The 17,470-nt window shown below is 36.9% G+C and overlaps 3 protein-coding genes and 1 pseudogene across 4 annotated transcripts; 2 read left to right on the forward strand and 2 right to left on the reverse strand.

Moving 5' to 3' along the window:
* Positions 1–87: 87 nt before the first annotated feature.
* On the reverse strand, positions 88–3,410 carry LOC147277231 (uncharacterized). Its single transcript, XM_086255148.1, has 4 exons — positions 3,133–3,410; positions 1,291–1,462; positions 992–1,108; positions 88–405 (listed from the first exon to the last, which is right to left on the reverse strand). Exons 1-4 carry the CDS (start codon positions 3,240–3,242, stop codon positions 232–234), a joined length of 573 nt encoding a protein of 190 aa, XP_086111274.1. The 5' UTR covers positions 3,243–3,410; the 3' UTR covers positions 88–231.
* LOC147277230 (uncharacterized) lies at positions 88–17,128 on the reverse strand. 2 transcript variants are annotated; one of them, XM_086255147.1, is made up of 5 exons: positions 16,945–17,128; positions 15,073–15,244; positions 14,399–14,515; positions 13,729–13,908; positions 88–253 (listed from the first exon to the last, which is right to left on the reverse strand). In XM_086255147.1, the coding sequence occupies exons 1-4, from the start codon at positions 17,052–17,054 to the stop codon at positions 13,735–13,737; spliced, it is 573 nt and encodes a 190-aa protein (XP_086111273.1). In that variant the 5' UTR covers positions 17,055–17,128; the 3' UTR covers positions 88–253; positions 13,729–13,734. The 2 variants fall into 2 exon arrangements, with proteins under 2 accessions (XP_086111273.1, XP_086111272.1); XM_086255146.1 differs by lacking the exon at positions 88–253 and having other exon boundaries at positions 13,376–13,908.
* LOC147277232 (uncharacterized) lies at positions 3,985–4,772 on the forward strand (annotated as a pseudogene).
* LOC147277233 (uncharacterized) lies at positions 8,054–9,716 on the forward strand. Its single transcript, XM_086255610.1, has 5 exons — positions 8,054–8,401; positions 8,552–8,745; positions 8,830–9,008; positions 9,228–9,372; positions 9,461–9,716. The coding sequence occupies exons 1-5, from the start codon at positions 8,054–8,056 to the stop codon at positions 9,714–9,716; spliced, it is 1,122 nt and encodes a 373-aa protein (XP_086111736.1).
* Positions 17,129–17,470: the final 342 nt, after the last annotated feature.

Consider the following 17,470-nt stretch of genomic DNA (forward strand, 5'->3'; position numbering starts at 1 on the left):
TGGTTGAAAAATAATGTTGAACGTCCTCCTGAGTTCTTTACACCATCATAAGTATTCCAATACACATTAAGCAGATGCTACAGGGGATGGCTCTAGCCTTTAGGGCATATCTTGGTTATTGATACAAGTCATTAATCGGGATGCGGTTATCCAACAATAATCCCAAACAATATAGGAAACCAATTCAATTTGTTTCAAGTAGTTTTACATAATTCAACATCTACGAAAGATTCATTTCTTCTCATTCTTCTCTGATGAACTTGAATATTGGGAGAACTCTGTCCATCTCTGCTTGTTCTTCTCCAAGGTATTCACATTTTCAGAGTATTTTGTAAGACCCTGCCTCAACGCTCCAACATTTACCCCATCATCTACCAAAATGCTTGTAACGCCCATCTTTGAAACCTGTAAATACCATCAAAACATTTTGATAAATGGGTGACAGATTCCAAAGTCTCATATCAATTAAGATATTTTCTACGATCAACAGAACCAGGAATAGTACGGATATAAAAATTTCTTAGCATGGAGACTTGATACCACTCTAAAGGACAGTCTTTCTCTCAAACATAACGTAGATAAACAGAGATTTCTGGTAAGGAGAATAAGTGATAGGGATAAAAAAAAAGGTGGCACTATTTGCACAACACAAGAGACTGGTAACTCCTCTTTTTCAGCTTGCCTATGTGGGCTGAAAAAAGTCACCTTGTTTGTATTGTCAGAACTATCCCTAATCACTTCTCTTGAATGCACATAGCAATAACAATCACTTTGGTCAATACATATTTCATCCACATTCACTTCAGGATGTCAAAGCAAAAAGAGAGATGATGATAATAACTAAAAAGATGATGATAATAATAATAATTAAAAAGATTTACAATAACAATTTTGACAACAATAGCAAATAACAATCAGAAAAAGGCTAGTGAGGAACCAGCCGTTTTTGTGGTACGGAAGTGCCACCCAAAAATGGCAAGGACAATCTTACCGCTTGGATGTTTCTGTTCTCGTCATCAAAGAAAAGCATTGAGTTATAGGGGACCCCAGTCCTTGAATGAATTCTCTGAAAATGATCTGTCTTGTGTGTCGAACTTGAAAAGATCTCCTGCATAATCAGATAATTTTTTTCAAGAAAAAAAAAATTGTCTAAAGTGTACTACAGTTCAGTACACCTTTGGGCCTTTGGACAGCTCTCTTAATCAAAATTGAATAAAATAAAAATAAATGAAATTTTAGAAAAAAATATCATCCAGAGGGAGAAAAGAAAATAGTGTTCTGCTGTCCCACCTGGGCTACAAACATTGACTTGATGCTTAATTTGTCAAGAAATGTCTTCGCTATATCTGAAGTTGGTGACCTAGAAGCGATGGCAAGATCAATCCCCTTTTCCTTCAATGCATACAATATGCCTCTAGCATGGGGATACAACGATGGCATTTCACGTTTGGAGCGACAGTCACTGAAAAAAGAAACACAGATGTAAGTTGAGGTTGAACATACAATTATGGAAAACTTTTTGCAAGAACATGTTAAGCTGTACTATAATGTTAAACACATTCCTCATTCACTGATTTTTTGTTTTTCTTTTTTGGTGTCCATTGAAATGTATGGGGTACAAAAATGGGGGTAGCCGCCCCCCTCCAAAGTCTCATCTCTCCCTTCTGTTTTCTAGACTTGAAACTAGTATCTTGAACTTCCCCATCCTTAGGCCACTAGACCAACAAGTCATTGATGGAGTATGTGCCACTAGACCAACAAGTCATTGTAACTTGGGCGTTGATCCATTGTCACAAAATAATACAAGACATTGCACTGGGGAACTCATTAACCCATAGAGAATACGCATGGCACCAATATTATGGTTACTACAATAAAGCACAGAGCCACTAATATTTTATAAGTAATTATGGAAGAGAAAATCACAATAAATAGCATCAAATTACACATCATTCTTTGTTATTTGTCTATGTTATTGGTAACTAACTACCAATGATTGTATAGCACAAGAAGTTTTGTTTCTTTTCTACTTTTCTTTCAATTAGAAAAGATCTATTCCACATTTAAGGTTCACTTCCAATGATGTAATAAACAAGAAGTGGTAAAAAATAACATTATCCCTAGGGAAAAACAAAATTATTGTCATGATTCCAATATCCCATATTGAGAAAATGGAACATCTTGAGCTACTACTACACCTTTTTTTTTTAATGAGAGAAACAGATTTTCATTTAATGAAAATAAGGAAGTACATAGGACAATTTGGTGGACAAGATGTCCACTATCCTACAAAGAACACTGGATTAAAAAAGACAAACAAACAGAGTACATCAGTGTTGTGAAACAGCAATAATCAAACCCTAATACCAACAGCCTCCCAGTTAGACATAATAGCAGAAAATGAGTAATTCCTGAAAGCTGGGGTGACTGATGCCCATAATGAAGCCCAAAACCGAACTTTCTCCCACAAATTATCCACCTCCTCCCCCTTAGCCCCATCAAAAACCATTTCTCTCCCTCCAAATTATCCACAACACAGCCATCACAGCACACCTCCCCAACACCACACCCCTCTTTCTCCCTCCAAAAAGTTTTATCTAGCACCCAAAAGGCCCTCACAAAAAGCTGGAGAGTCCCAGTTCACTTTAGACTCCCTAAAAAGGCTTTGCCACAAGGTAAGAGCAATGGGACAATGAAGTAACAGATGATTGGAGCTTTCATTTCAGCATCCTTTTTACATTACACACCAATGGGGAGAGAGATGATTTGGACTACTACTATATGAGCTCTTGGGCACTGTTCCCTTGCAAGCCAGTTTTGCAATTATATCAAAATATATAATATAAACATGTTGATTAGAAAACAAATTTTAAAAGACACTCAAAATCCTAAACTTTCATTTTGTTCCCGGAGAAGATACAATAAGGTAATAAAAGCAAATTCTAGGGGAAAATTCAATGAAATGTATTCATTCATCATCTGGGTTATATATGTACCAACACAAAATAGAACATAGAATTGAGCATTTTTCCGCTTCTTTTGGGGTAAAAAAAAAAACAAAACCAAACTTTTCTTGAGATTTCTCGGGAAACAAACAGGTTGAAGCGGAAAAAAGAGAAAAGGATGATGTACCAATAGAAAGGCCAGAGAGTGTAATCAAGATCGAAGACAACCAATCTGGGAAGCACTTGAAACATTCCCAGTATCTCCAGAGCGTCTGCCTTCACCTTGTCGTCTCCCATTTTTCTGTTTCTCAAAGTGTTTTGAATTTGTCGAATGGTTTATGAAGGTTCCCTTATCTTATACCCAAAAAAACGTAAATATAACAGGCATGAAACATGGCCATCTCCCCCTTTCTCATTATAACAGGCATGAAACATGGCCATCTCCCTTTCTCATTGACTCTCTTCTCTCACTCTTTCTCTCTCTTCCTTTCACTTTTTGTCTTTATTATAAAAAATAAAAAAAAAACACATCACTACAATATGTGAATAAATTTTTTTTTCATTTGTTTATTGTTAATTAGACTTAATCAATTCAAATAAAACTATTGTATCATGTACGTTATTCCTCTGACGGGTCCTATCTTGCTACTTGCAGGATAAATCTTCAATGGGGCATGCCCCAGTATTATGTGGGTCCCACCTCATGTGAGAGGTGCCCCACTGGGGCATGCCCCATGGAAGACCCTCTCCTACTTGCATTATACAAAACAAGATTAAAAAATCAAGATACAATATTTTAAAATTTATTTGGAAAGCCCATATATAGTTGTCAAGATATTGGTGGAAAGTAATGAAATGAAGTACATGCAAGGAGTTGAGGAGTTGAACTAACAACACCAACAGCTTTGACCCCAACCTTTGAGAGTAGCTAGATGTTTTCCACGTCTCTTACAGATCATTCCTCTCTCTATAAATGCTTGTTTTGATGCCTAACCAAAACCACAACTCATAACCTTTGCAAGAAATATTAGCTCCAAACATGGCTTATCTTCACCTCCCAGCCTGTCTTTCCACTTTTGCTTTTTAGTTTCTCGTTTATGAGCAGCAAAACAATGGTTGCCGGGGCTCGCCATCTCATGGAAACTCCCTTGCCAAAGCCTGAGCTGCCACCACTTTCCAGTTTCCCAACTTTGCCGAAGCCTGAGCTGCCAACATTCCCAAAGCCTGAGCTGCCAACATTCCCAAAGCCTGAGCTGCCACCATTGCCCAAGCCTGAGCTGCCAACATTCCCAAAGCCTGAGCTGCCAACATTGCCTAAGCCCGAATTGCCAAAAGTACCCCATGTCCCAACTTCACCAAAACCTAAAGGACTGAAGTTGACTGAAATACCCCATGTCCCAACCTTTCATGAGCTTCCAAAGCCCGAATTTCTACCACTTCCTAATTTCCCAACTTTAGCAAAGCCTGAGTTGCCACCATTGCCAAAGCCTGAATTGCCAGCAGTACCTCATGTCCCAAATTTACCACCTCTGCCCCATCTCCCTGAGCTACCTAAGACCACATTGCCCACGATCCCTTCCCTCCCTAATTCACACACCCCACCTCACAAAACTACCCTTCCTTGATTCTTATACATTGTAAAGATATATATCAACATGCAGTTGCCATTTATCACTACTAGGTGATGTGCCTGCAGTACCCATAGATCGAGTAGCGTATGTTTCTATATTTGTAATCATAAAAAGTGTTTCTTTATGAGGGGTTGTGTGGTTCATTCATGTACTTTTATTATATTGTGCTTGTGAGCACTACTGTTAGTGTGGTATTGTTGGATTGTTATTTTTAATATTTATTGGTATATATCTTCATATAATTATTATTTATAGTCACCTATTTTCATTGGTATACATTCTTTACTAGCTTCATTAATTTGACAAGTTACTCTGTTCACATTTAGAGAGCTACGGCAACGAATAGATGGAAACAGAGAGCTCATCAAACCCAAGCAACAGACTTGGTGACAGTAACCAGTAAGGGAGACCAAATTAAACTTGGGAGAAATGAAAATGCATGTTAAACAGTATTTAAAACAAACTGAAGCCAATGCCTTGTGCAATAACTTTCATAGTAAGCATTAAAGCTTAACATGAATCATGAGATCGAGTTTAACAAAATTAAACTCTGAAACAGATTCCTTAAGTCTCATGTTTTGTGTTATATTTTACTGACTAGAAGAAACCAATTAAAAACCAGAGTTTAATTTACATTATTCTCTTCCAAAGTTTCATATCTTCGATCTGCCGAAGGAAAGCACATAATTATATAACTCCATTTTATTTCTTTGTTGCTGCTTTCTTCAATTTCATCTTGCTGAACAATAATACAATACTATACCCCCTGCTAAGACAAGTCCAAGGCACTTCATCATGCACAAAACCTTGACTAGTCAGATGTCCAAATTCCAATCAACAACCCATTAAAGCTGGCACACGTGAAACAGCATAAATTGATAGATTGGTAACGTTTATTATTCTTTAGTCTATGAGCTATATTTTATGTTATTTTTATAATGACTTTCTTCATGCGGTGGTGATATGATCACAAGTTTAGAAAGCTATTCTTTACCATATTTAGTGAATTTTTGCATTACTAAAATGTTGTCTATGGATCTCTTGGAAATTAAAGTAACAGTCCTTGTTACTATGGTTTATTTTGCTGCTCGAGGGATCACTCACTTGTAGATTGATAAGTTAAAATGTTGTATTATTTTCATGCGCCAGTGAATTGGTATTCGTTGATCGTTTATATTCGACAAGGACAAAACATGAGATCAATGATTTTGGAATTGAAAGCTATGAAATTTTTAAAAAAAATTAATTCCTCTACATTCGATATTCATCATCCAACCAAACAAAAAAGTTATATAATGTACTCACAATTAATACCATGAATTAATTGACTATTTCTCTATCAACTAGGAAAGAAGTAATTATAACAAGCAAAAATTAGCTAAGCAAGTTTGTTGGAAACTAGAGCTTCAAAGCAGTTCAATCCATCAAAGGCAGGTGCAAAAGACAGTGCACGGCGTTGTGGTTCCACATTCTTATTCTTCTTGCTGCTCATGGCTTTGGTTCTTGCCTTGCAATTCTGAGGCAAAGGCAAACCAAATTCGTCACCAAAGTAGTCACCACAAATGCCTCCTTCATCAAATTCACTGAAAACATACATTTTTGTCACGGAAGTACACAACTTTCACAGCTCACCTAAACACAAGGCTTGAACACAGAGATTAATTATACTGGACCTACTCCTACTTGACCTGCAAGCTTCTAATTGTTAGGAAAGTGTCTTTCCTGGTTTAACGAGAACTAGACCTACTCTTACTTGACCTGCAAGCTTCTAATTGTTTAGCACTTTAGCTTATTATGAGAGAGAAAAAGAAAAAAAAAAAAGATGATGTCCTTTTTGGATTTGCAAAACTCCCCAGCTCAATTGGTCCGTGTAGTAATAATTATAAAAGCCCAATTTCCCAAGTGTAGTTACCCACTAAGCTCTTTTGGGTTTGCTTTGAAATGGGCCATTTTTAAAGGGATTGAAAGAAAATCACATATGTACCTTCTCCAATTTGTTCAAATTTGGCAGCTCAAAAAAATGGCGGCTATTCCGACCACCCTAAAGTGCTGAGTTGACCACTCTAATTTTAATTTAGTAAAAGACACATATACCCTATATCAAATTGACTATAAAGGACATCTTATATTTTTAGAACATATTTTCTCCCTACACCCCCTACCATCTTCAACCACCAGCTGACTCCACCATCATCTTCACCACCATCTTCAACCTTCCACCACCACCATCATCAACCTTCATCTTCCACCTTCCACCACCACCATCTTCAACCTTCCACCCTAGATATAGATTGTTGTTTTAAACAATCCCACCAGCTGGCTCCACCCACTTATACCACCATCATCAAACAACACTTCACTCTCTTCTACCACAACCACCATCTTCAACCAAACCCTAAACATAGATTGTTTCTGTAAACAATCTCATTGTATCTAAATCACCTACTTTTGACAAATGGACACTCAGAACGGCAATTTGGAGTCATCAAATGAAGTACGTTTGGGTTTTTTTTAAGTTTTAATGAATTTTTTCGCGGCTGCAAAACAATCAATTCGCGTTTTTATTCGGTAAACCAGTACCGAAATATATAGTATATTATATTTCGGTAGATAGTTACTGAATAAATGTACATATTTCGGTAGGTATCCACCGTTTATAAATGTAATTATAATTTTCTAACTAGTTGTTCGGCCGATGTCCGTCGAAAAATAGCAATCTATTCGGTGGTTTGTCACCGAAATTTATACAACCGTTCAGCAAATAGCCACCGAATGGCAAACATATAGTTTTTTTTATTGTTTCATTCGGTAAGTAATTGTCGAACTATGTTGGTATATTCAGTACTTATCCACCGAATATATATGATATATTCGGTGGTTTCCCGTCGAATACTAGGACACAACTAATTTTTTTTCCCGAATGGCCAACGTATAGGTTTTTTTAATTGTTTCATTCGGTAGTTAATTGTCGAACTATGTTAGTATATTCGGTACTTATTCACCGAATATATATGATATATTCGGTGGTTTCCTGTCGAATACTGGGACCAAAATAATTTTTTTTTTTTTGTTAAATGGGAGCAACAAGTGGGTGCTTCCACCGAACTCAGTATAGTTGAAAGAAGATGCAATTTTGACTATACCAATGAATTCACAACATTGGGGTAAACATTTTTTATATGGCCGGGAATTATGAGTTATGCATACCTAAACTTGAATTGTAAATAATATAATTGTCATGTGTAGGTGTTTCAAAGTAAGAATTCAATGATTAGTTGGATTCGTTCACAAGGAAAAAAGAACAACATGGTAATTGTCATTAAAAGGTCTGATGCAGGCGGGGTTCATGGTAAGAGAGCTTGGATCAAATTTTCTTGAGAGAAATAGTCAATATGAACCAAATAGGTCAAGAAAGTCAACAAAGTAAGATTCAGGCGACCAAACACGACCAAACATCCGATGCTGCTAGTCGTAAACATGCCAGTTTCTGATGACTCTAAGGACACCCGTTCGAAGAAATGTGGATGTCCATTCTCGTTGAAGGCGGTGAACACTGGATGTGGTGATCAATGGGAGTTGGAGGTTGCATGTGGAGTGCATAACCATGTACTTTCAGAGTATATTAAAGGGCATTCATTTGCAGACAGATTAACTGAAGAAGAGAATTCGTTGTTAGTGGCTTTGTCCAAAACTTTGGTGAAACCGAAAGATATATTGAAGACCATAAAAAGCAAGAATCCACAGAATACATCAATAATCCAAACAGTATACAATGTCAGGCAAAGACATAGGGTCATCGAGAGGGCCGGTAGATCAGAGATGCAAGTATTGATAACTAAGCTGAGAGAACATAATTATGTTGAGTGACATAGAAGTTCTCGTGATGTTGTGACTGACCTATTTTGGACTCATCCTGAGAGTGTTGATATATTACGTGCATTTCCGCATGTACTGATAATGGATTGCACTTATAAGACTAATAGGTATCATTGGCCACTTTTTGAGATTGTGGGTGTGACTTCCACTAGCATGACATTCTCTATTGCATTCGCTTATATATGTTTTGAGAAGGAGGATAATTATACATGGGCTTTGGGTAGAGTACAGTCTTTATTGAATGATGATTGTCTTCCTAGCGTGATTGTCACGGATCGGGAACTAGCACTCATGTCTGCAATCCCTAAAGTGTTTCCTAGTGCCAGACATTTATTGTGTAGATGACACATTAGCAAAAATGTGTTGAAAAATTGCAGGAAGTTGTTTGGTACGGTTGACCATTGGGAGAAGTTTAATGGTGCTTGGAATTGTTTAGTTGGATCAGAGAGCGAGGATGAGTATGTGAGTCGTTTGCGAGACATGAAAACCAACTTTTGTTCATACGTGGGAGCTATTGAGTACATTAAGGATAGTTGGTTGATACCTTATAAGAGAGGTTTGTGGCTGCATGGACAAATACTTGTATGCACCTTGGTAACACCACTTCGAACAGGTAGTCTATTTTTGTTATCATTAACTTGTTATATGCTTAGACACATATACTAATTTCTTGTTACGAACATGGCTGAAAGTGCACATTCAATGCTAAAGAAGGAACTTGGTACTAGTCAGCTTAGTTTTGAGTTATCATGGCAACATATTCATACATTGATAGAGTTGCAGCATACACACATTAAGGCATCATTTGAGAAAATCCGTTGTTTTATCCAACATAGTATCAGGAAACATAAGAAGATGAAGGAATTGTTAGGTTATGTATCAGCCACAGCATTAAATATAATTGGTTGTGAGATAAAGAGGTACCTTCACTAACTAACCTTAATTCTACGTATTAAACATTTATTTAGTTCGTACCAATAATTTATTCATTTCTTTCATATTGTACAGGGCTGAATGGATTGGAGGTGCCTTACCATGTGATTGCACCATTCGTCGGACACACGAGTTGCCATGTGCACATGAGATTTTGTCATATAGACGACGTAACCGGCCTATCCCATTTGACTCCCTTCATCCTTATTGGAGAAAGCTGGATTACAATAGGGAACCGGAGGTCACAAAACTTTCGGATCTTCCAGTTAATGCCACAGTAGATAGACTAATAAAATGGATGGAAGAACAAGAACATAAGGTCCTAAATTAAGGTGCTCCAATCTTAGCCAAAATAAAAAACATAAGGTCCTAAATTTGAACTAATACAAATAACCCTTATAATTAGTCATTAGCCTTTGGCCCTTGTGCTTGATACATGCTACCTAAAAATTACTGTTGCATTCATTAAATAACTGCACGAACAGAAACCAACAAAAGAACCTGGTCTAATGAACAACATGGACAAATCCATTAAAATTTGAATCAACACCTACCATTTTCTTACATTTAAGCAAAATCAACTTGTCCATAATCCATGTCTGCCAACCAATTATAATTCATGTCCATAAAATGACAGCCATATCAAAAATAATTAACATGGAAGCAGGTGATCACTGCCAAGAGCGGCGCTGGTATGCCAAAGTGTTGCTCAAGTGTGTGCCCTCCAAGATATGTTGTAGACTGTCAATCACTCTATAAAGGTGAGAGGGACGCCTTGTGGCCTCATCCTCGCCCAATGCCACAATAGGGCGAGTGATATGCAACATACGGTCAACACAATCCTATAAGTAAAAATATCATATATAAGCAACAAATTATATATCATGCCAAAATATAAGCCAATTTGAGCCTAAATAAACCAATTTTGATAGCAATTTCAAAATTTAAGCCAATATATCCATACCCTGCCAAATCCTGGTGCCACGGTCCTATGGGGCTCAAATGCAGTCCTAAATGCCGGATTTTGGATGTACGGATGAGATACATAATAGAACCACTGGAGGTAACCGTCAACGGTGTCGGATGGAGCCTTCACTGCTACACTGCGACTATCTTGAGACAATAAGTGGTCTGACCACCTCTCTCACGTTCTATCAAAGTACTCATAAAAGGGATTGTACGATTGCGCATGCATAAGCACCTCGTCCACCACGCTGAGGAGCACGTGGTGCAGGGGGGATCGTTTGTACCCGTCCAAATTGCCTCAAGACTCTCTCGGGATAATACGGCTCCACAATATCGAAACACTTGATCAATCCTGTATAGAATGCCACATCTAGTAATGGATGTTGTTGTCTACTGAATTTGTAGGGTTCCCATATAACCTGACGAAAAAAAAAAAAAAAAAAAAGAGTTAGTATCAAATAATTCATCCAAGAGCAACAAATGCAAAATTAAGTCTAATTTTTCATTATGACTATAAACATATACCTCATCCGCCTTCAAATCGTCAAGTCGTTGTCTCAGTTTCTACACATTTTCACAAGTTGTCCCAGTATCTCTCCTCGGAGTCCATTGAAGCGCACGAGAGCTACTATCTAAGTAATTTATGTCATAACCTGGACTAACAATATGGTGCATATACTCGTACACCCATGCCTCCAACAAGGTCATATATCCACACATTTGCTTAACCTTAGACCTAGAAGCAACACCTAACTACCGATACATGAAAGATAAGGCCCCTGCACCCTATGCATAATGGCTAGCGGTGTTAAGATTAGTAAGTAATCTTAGATACTGGACTTGTACCCTTGTGCCAGTCTTATCGGCAAAAAGGGTACATCTCAATAAGAACAGTAAATAGGCTCTAGCAGCACACCTCACTAGCTCATCATCATCTGTATCACACACATGGCTAAACCTCGACCGTAACCACTCGAGATGCACATACTCACCAGAATAGTCATCTAACTCCGATGTGGCATCTGCCTCATTCACCCCTAAGTATGTTCTTAATAACAAATTTGATGCAATATAATCATGAGGGGTTGTAGAAAGTGATAAACCCACAACCGAAATTCCCAAAATGTTTGACACATCATCTCGGGTGATGGTCATCTCACCGAATGGTATATGGAAAGTATTAGTCTCAAGCTGCCACCTCTCAACAAAGGCTGAGACCACTACCTTATCAACAGTACGGTACAAGCATGACACCAGTGGTTCGAGCCCAGATCTTCTCACATACCCTTTCACATTGTTATTATCATTTCTACTCCACAAGTCATATGTACGCAGCTTTGTTGTTTTGGACATGCATCTTAGGGGCTCACGTTCGTATTTTCAAAAACAAGCCACAAGTCAATTACAATATTGCAAACTATATAGTTTAAAAATTTTAAATTATATAAGTCATTATGTATAATCTCTAATACCTCATTTTTCCAAATAGAAGCAGCAATGTGACTTTTGAAACTCCTAAGCAATGACATATCAGTGAGACCTCCAGGGAAAGGCCCATCTGAATCATTGTTGTTATCTTCTATTACATTCTCTTCCGGAGTCTCTTCCGGCTGGACATCATCCCCCATCTCTTGGTAAATAGTTTTGGCCGCTTTCCTACGCCTCTCTGAAGCTGTATGATGTGTTCGATTTTCATTTGCAGCACCACCTCTAGAAGATCTACCTCTACAAGTTTCACCTTGAGAAGATTTACCTCTAGATGCCCCTCTCTTATCCATACCTACATTCGAAAATTGAAATCATGTTTAGAATACAGAACATATAAGTTATCATGAAATATAGAATAAGAGAAAAGTGTATGTAAAAATATTTTATATTCATGTCATTTGGCAGATGTCTACCAAAAATTTCAGATCCATTCGATAAATGTCCATTGAAATATTAAGATTCATTCGACAGACACCCATCGCACTTATATCAAAGTTTCGACAGATGCCCGTCGAATGGAACCAACAACAGTTAAATCAATATCTTCATTCGACAGAGACCCATTGAATAACATTTGATATTTCGGAGGATAACTACCGAAGGAATGTAAATAATTCGGAACTGAACTGTCGAATGAATTTGTAAACACATTTCCACCAAATTCTATTCGGAAGTATATTGTCGAATATTTGGAAATAATTCGACAGGTAGATGCCGATCAAATTAAGAAATTTTGACATACCAGTACCGAATGAAATTCGAAATCTGATTCTAATTTGCAGACAGCCACTTTCAAAATCTCATTCTAATTTCTCTAAAATATCAAATATATGTGTAATGGTAGGCCAAATATATATATATATATATTAATGCATTACACAATGATGACACCGAAAATTTTATATCCATAAAAGCCTAAACATGGCTGACACCGAGAGTGAGTGAGGGAGAGTAAGAGGGAGAAAGCAACAACCTGAAATTGTAGAGAGAAAGAGCAAAGGAGGAATCGGCGGTGGAGGGGAGGACCGGCGACAGAGAAAGCAGCAGAAGAGAGTGGAGGAAGCGGCGGCGTTGTAGTGTTTCAGATGGGGTCTGCGGGTAGGCCAGGGGTGGGGTATGTGTGTGAGTGTGTTTGTTTGGGTGGGTTCGGTGGGTTTAGATAGTAAAAATGATGTTTTTTGTGAAATTAGGAATATTTCTGTCATATTAGAGTGGTTAACTCAGCAGAATTTAAAAAATTTAAATTGGTAGGTGGTGAACTAAGGGTGGTCAACTCAGCACTTTAGGGTGGTCAGCATAACCACGCCTGCTCAAAAATTCCTTTTTGATTCTAGAGATGCATCCATAGGCAGCTAAAAGCCTAAAACCATGAATTAAATTTTTTGAATAAACGCCTAAATATAACTCCATAAGCAGGTCATATTTTCACCTTTATGCTTTTACTCTCATGCTTCATTATCTCTTCATGTTACAGTCTTCCACGTAATATCCTAATTCCTTCTTAGAATTATAACCTGGTTAAAACTCAACCCGAACTTATCAACTCTGGAGTTGTTTATACACCATCATCTCCATGTATTTGCACAAACATGTCTGCATTTATGCATATATGTAGAAGAATATATAGGTAAACTACTTTAGGATGAGATCATATTCTTTCTGGTTGAAAAATAATGTTTCTTGAACGTCCTCCTGAGTTCTTTACACCATCATAAGTATTCCAATACACATTAAGCAGATGCTATAGGGGAGGGCTCTAGCCTTTAGGGCATATCTTGGTAATTGATACAAGTCATTAATCGGGATGTCGTTGTCCAACAATAATCCCAGACAATATAGGAAACCATTTCAATTTGTTTCAAGTAGTTTTACATAATTCAACATCTACGAAAGATTCATTTCTTCTCATTCTTCTCTGATGAACTTGAATTTTGGGAGAACTTTGTCCATCTCTGCTTGTTCTTCTCCAATGTATTCACATTTTCAGAGTATTTTGTAAGACCCTGCCTCAACGCTCCAACATTTACCCCATTATCTACCAAAATGCTTGTAACGCCCATCTTTGAAACCTGTAAATACCATCAAAACATTTTGATAAATGGGTGACAGATTCCAAAGTCTCATATCAATTAAGATATTTTCTACGATCAACAGTACCAGGAATAGTACGGATATAAAAATTTCTTAGCATGGAGACTTGATACCACTTTAAAAGACGGTCTTTCTCTCAAACATAACGTAGATAAACAGAGATTTCTGGTAAGGAGAATAAGTGATAGGGATAAAAAAAGGTGGCACTATTTGCACATTACAGAGACTGGTAACTCCTCTTTTTCACCTTGCCTATGTGGGCTGAAAGGGTCAATACATATTTCATCCACATTTACTTCAGGATGTCAAAGCAAAAAGAGAGATGATGATAATAATAATAATAATAATTAAAAAGACGTACAATAACAATTTAACAACAATAGCAATAACAATCAGAAAAAGGCTAGTGAGGAACCAGCCTTTTTGTGGTACGGAAGTGCCACCCAAAATTGGCAAGGACAATCTTACCGCTTGGATGTTTCTGTTCTCGTCATCAAAGAAAAGCATTGAGTTATAGGGGACCCCAGTCCTTGAATGAATTCTCTGAAAATGATCTGTCTTGTGTGTCCAACTTGAAAAGATCTCCTACATAATCAGATAATGTTTTTCAAGAAAAAAAAAATTGTCTAAAGTGTACTACAGTTCAGTACACCTTTGGGCCTTTGGACAGCTCTCTTAATCAAAATTGAATAAAATAAGGGTTAAATATAAAAATGGTCCACGAACTTTACAGTAAATCTCAATTTGGTCCATTAACTATAAACAGTGTCAATTTGGTCCACAAACTTTTCAAGTTGTACCAAAGCAGTATAAATGTTAACTTACATTGAAAAATTTAACAAAAACTGATCATGTGCACAACAAGTGACCACATTTTCAGAGGCATTTCAGTCCGTTCATCACATTTTCATGTGACAAAAATTGTTAATTTTCGGATGAAAGTTAACGTTTGTACTGCTTTGATACAGCTTGGAAAGTTCGTGGACCTAATTGACACTTTTTATAGTTAGTAGACCAAATTGAGATTCACTGTAAAGTTTGTGAATCATTTTTGTATTTAACCCATAAAATAAACATAAATGAAATTTTAGAAAAAAATATCATCCAGAGGGAGAAAAGAAAATAGTGATCTGCTGTCTCACCTGGGCTACAAACATTGACTTGATGCTTAATTTGTCAAGAAATGTCTTCGCTATATCTGAAGTTGGTGACCTAGAAGCGATGGCAAGATCAATCCCCTTTTCCTTCAATGCATACAATATGCCTCTAGCATGGGGATACAACGATGGCATTTCACGTTTGGAGCGACATTCACTGAAAAAAGAAACACAGATGTAAGTTGAGGTTGAACATACAATTATGGAAAACTTTTTGCAAGAACATGTTAAGCTGTACTATAATGTTAAACACATTCCTCATTCACTGATTTTTTGTTTTTCTTTTTTGGTGTCCATTGAAATGTATGGGGTACAAAAATGGGGGTAGCCGCCCCCCTCCAAAGTCTCATCCCTCTCTTCTGTTTTCTAGACTTGAAACTAGTATCTTGAACTTCCCCATCCTTGGGCCACTAGACCAACAAGTCATTGATGGAGTATGTGCCACTAGACCAACAAGTCATTGTAACTTGGGCGTTGATCCATTGTCACAAAATAATACAAGACATTGCACTGGGGAACTCATTAACCCATAGAGAATACGCATGGCACCAATATTATGGTTACTACAATAAAGCACAGAGCCACTAATATTTTATAAGTAATTATGGAAGAGAAAATCACAATAAATAGCATCAAATTACACATCATTCTTTGTTATTTGTCTATGTTATTGGTAACTAACTATCAATGATTGTATAGCACAAGAATTTTTGTTTCTTTTCTACTTTTCTTTCAATTAGAAAAGATCTATTCCACATTTAAGGTTCACTTCCAATGATGTAATAAACAAGAAGTGGTAAAAAATAACATTATCCCTAGGGAAAAACAAAATTATTGTCATGATTCTAATATCCCATATTGAGAAAATGGAACATCTTGAGCTACTACTACACCTTTTTTATTTTTTATTTTATTTTTTATTTTTATGAGAGAAACAGATTTTCATTTAATGAAAATAAGTACATGGGACAATATGGTGGACAAGATGTCCACTATCCTACAAAGAACACTAGATAGCAAGCTCTAAGGGATTAACAAAGACAAACAAACAGAGTACATCAGTGTTGTGAAACAGCAATAATCAAACCCTAATACCAACAGCCTCCCAGTTAGACATAATAGCAGAAAATGAGTAATTCCTGAAAGCTGGGGTGACTGATGCCCATAATGAAGCCCAAAACCGAACTTTCTCCCACAAATTATCCACCTCCTCCCCCTTAGCCCCATCAAAAACCATTTCTCTCCATCCAAATTATCCACAACACAGCCATCACAGCACACCTCCCCAACACCACACCCCTCTTTCTCCCTCCAAAAAGTTATATCTAGCACCCAAAAGGCCCTCACAAAAAGCTGGAGAGTCCCAGTTCACTTTAGACTCCCTAAAAAGGCTTTGCCACAAGGTAAGAGCAATGGAACAATGAAGTAACAGATGATTGGAGCTTTCATTTCAGCATCCTTTTTACATTACACACCAATGGGGAGAGAGATGATTTGGACTACTACTATATGAGCTTTTGGGCACTGTTCCCTTGCAAGCCAGTTTTGCATTTATATCAAATATATAATATAAACATGTTGATTAGAAAACAAATTTTAAAAGACACCCCAAAATCCTAAACTTTCATTTTGTTCCCGGAGAAGATACAATAAGGTAATAAAAGCAAATTCTAGGGGAAAATTCAATGAAATGTATTCATTGATCATCTGGGTTATATATATACCAACACAAAATAGAACATACACTTGAGCATTTTTCCGCTTCTTTGGGGGTAAGAAAAAAAAAATATATATTTTCTTGAGATTTCTCGGGAAACAAACAGGTTGAAGTAGAAAAAAGAGAAAAGGATGATGTACCAATAGAAAGGCCAGAGAGTGTAATCAAGATCGAAGACAACCAATCTGGGAAGCACTTGAAACATTCCCAGTATCTCCAAAGCGTCTGCCTTCACCTTGTCGTCTACCATTTTTCTGTTTCTCGAAGTGTTTTGAATTTGTCGAATGGTTTATGAAGGTTCCCTTATCTGATACCCAAAAAAAACGTAAATATAACAGGCATCAAACTGGCGTGTGAAATTAAAATAAAAAAGAAAATATATATCTTTCATCTGTTTTGGTGGAATTCTTCAAATTTAATGTAATTAAATTCTTGCTGTGGTTTGACCAAAAAAAAAATTCTTGTTGTGGTGTATCAACATTCCACAAATAATATGCAAAAAAGTTATGTAAATGACCATCTTTTGCTTTTTTTGACTTGTGTCATTGTGTGCATTGAATTCTTGCAGCAGTGTATCGACATTCCACAAGAAATATGCAAAAAGTCATATAAATGACATATCTTTTTTGTGTGTGTAATTGTTGATTGTAACTATTGGTCAGTTGC

The sequence above is a fragment of the Dryas octopetala genome, chromosome 8 (genome assembly GCF_963921425.1).
Source record: "Dryas octopetala chromosome 8, drDryOcto1.1, whole genome shotgun sequence".
NCBI lineage: Eukaryota > Viridiplantae > Streptophyta > Magnoliopsida > Rosales > Rosaceae > Dryas > Dryas octopetala.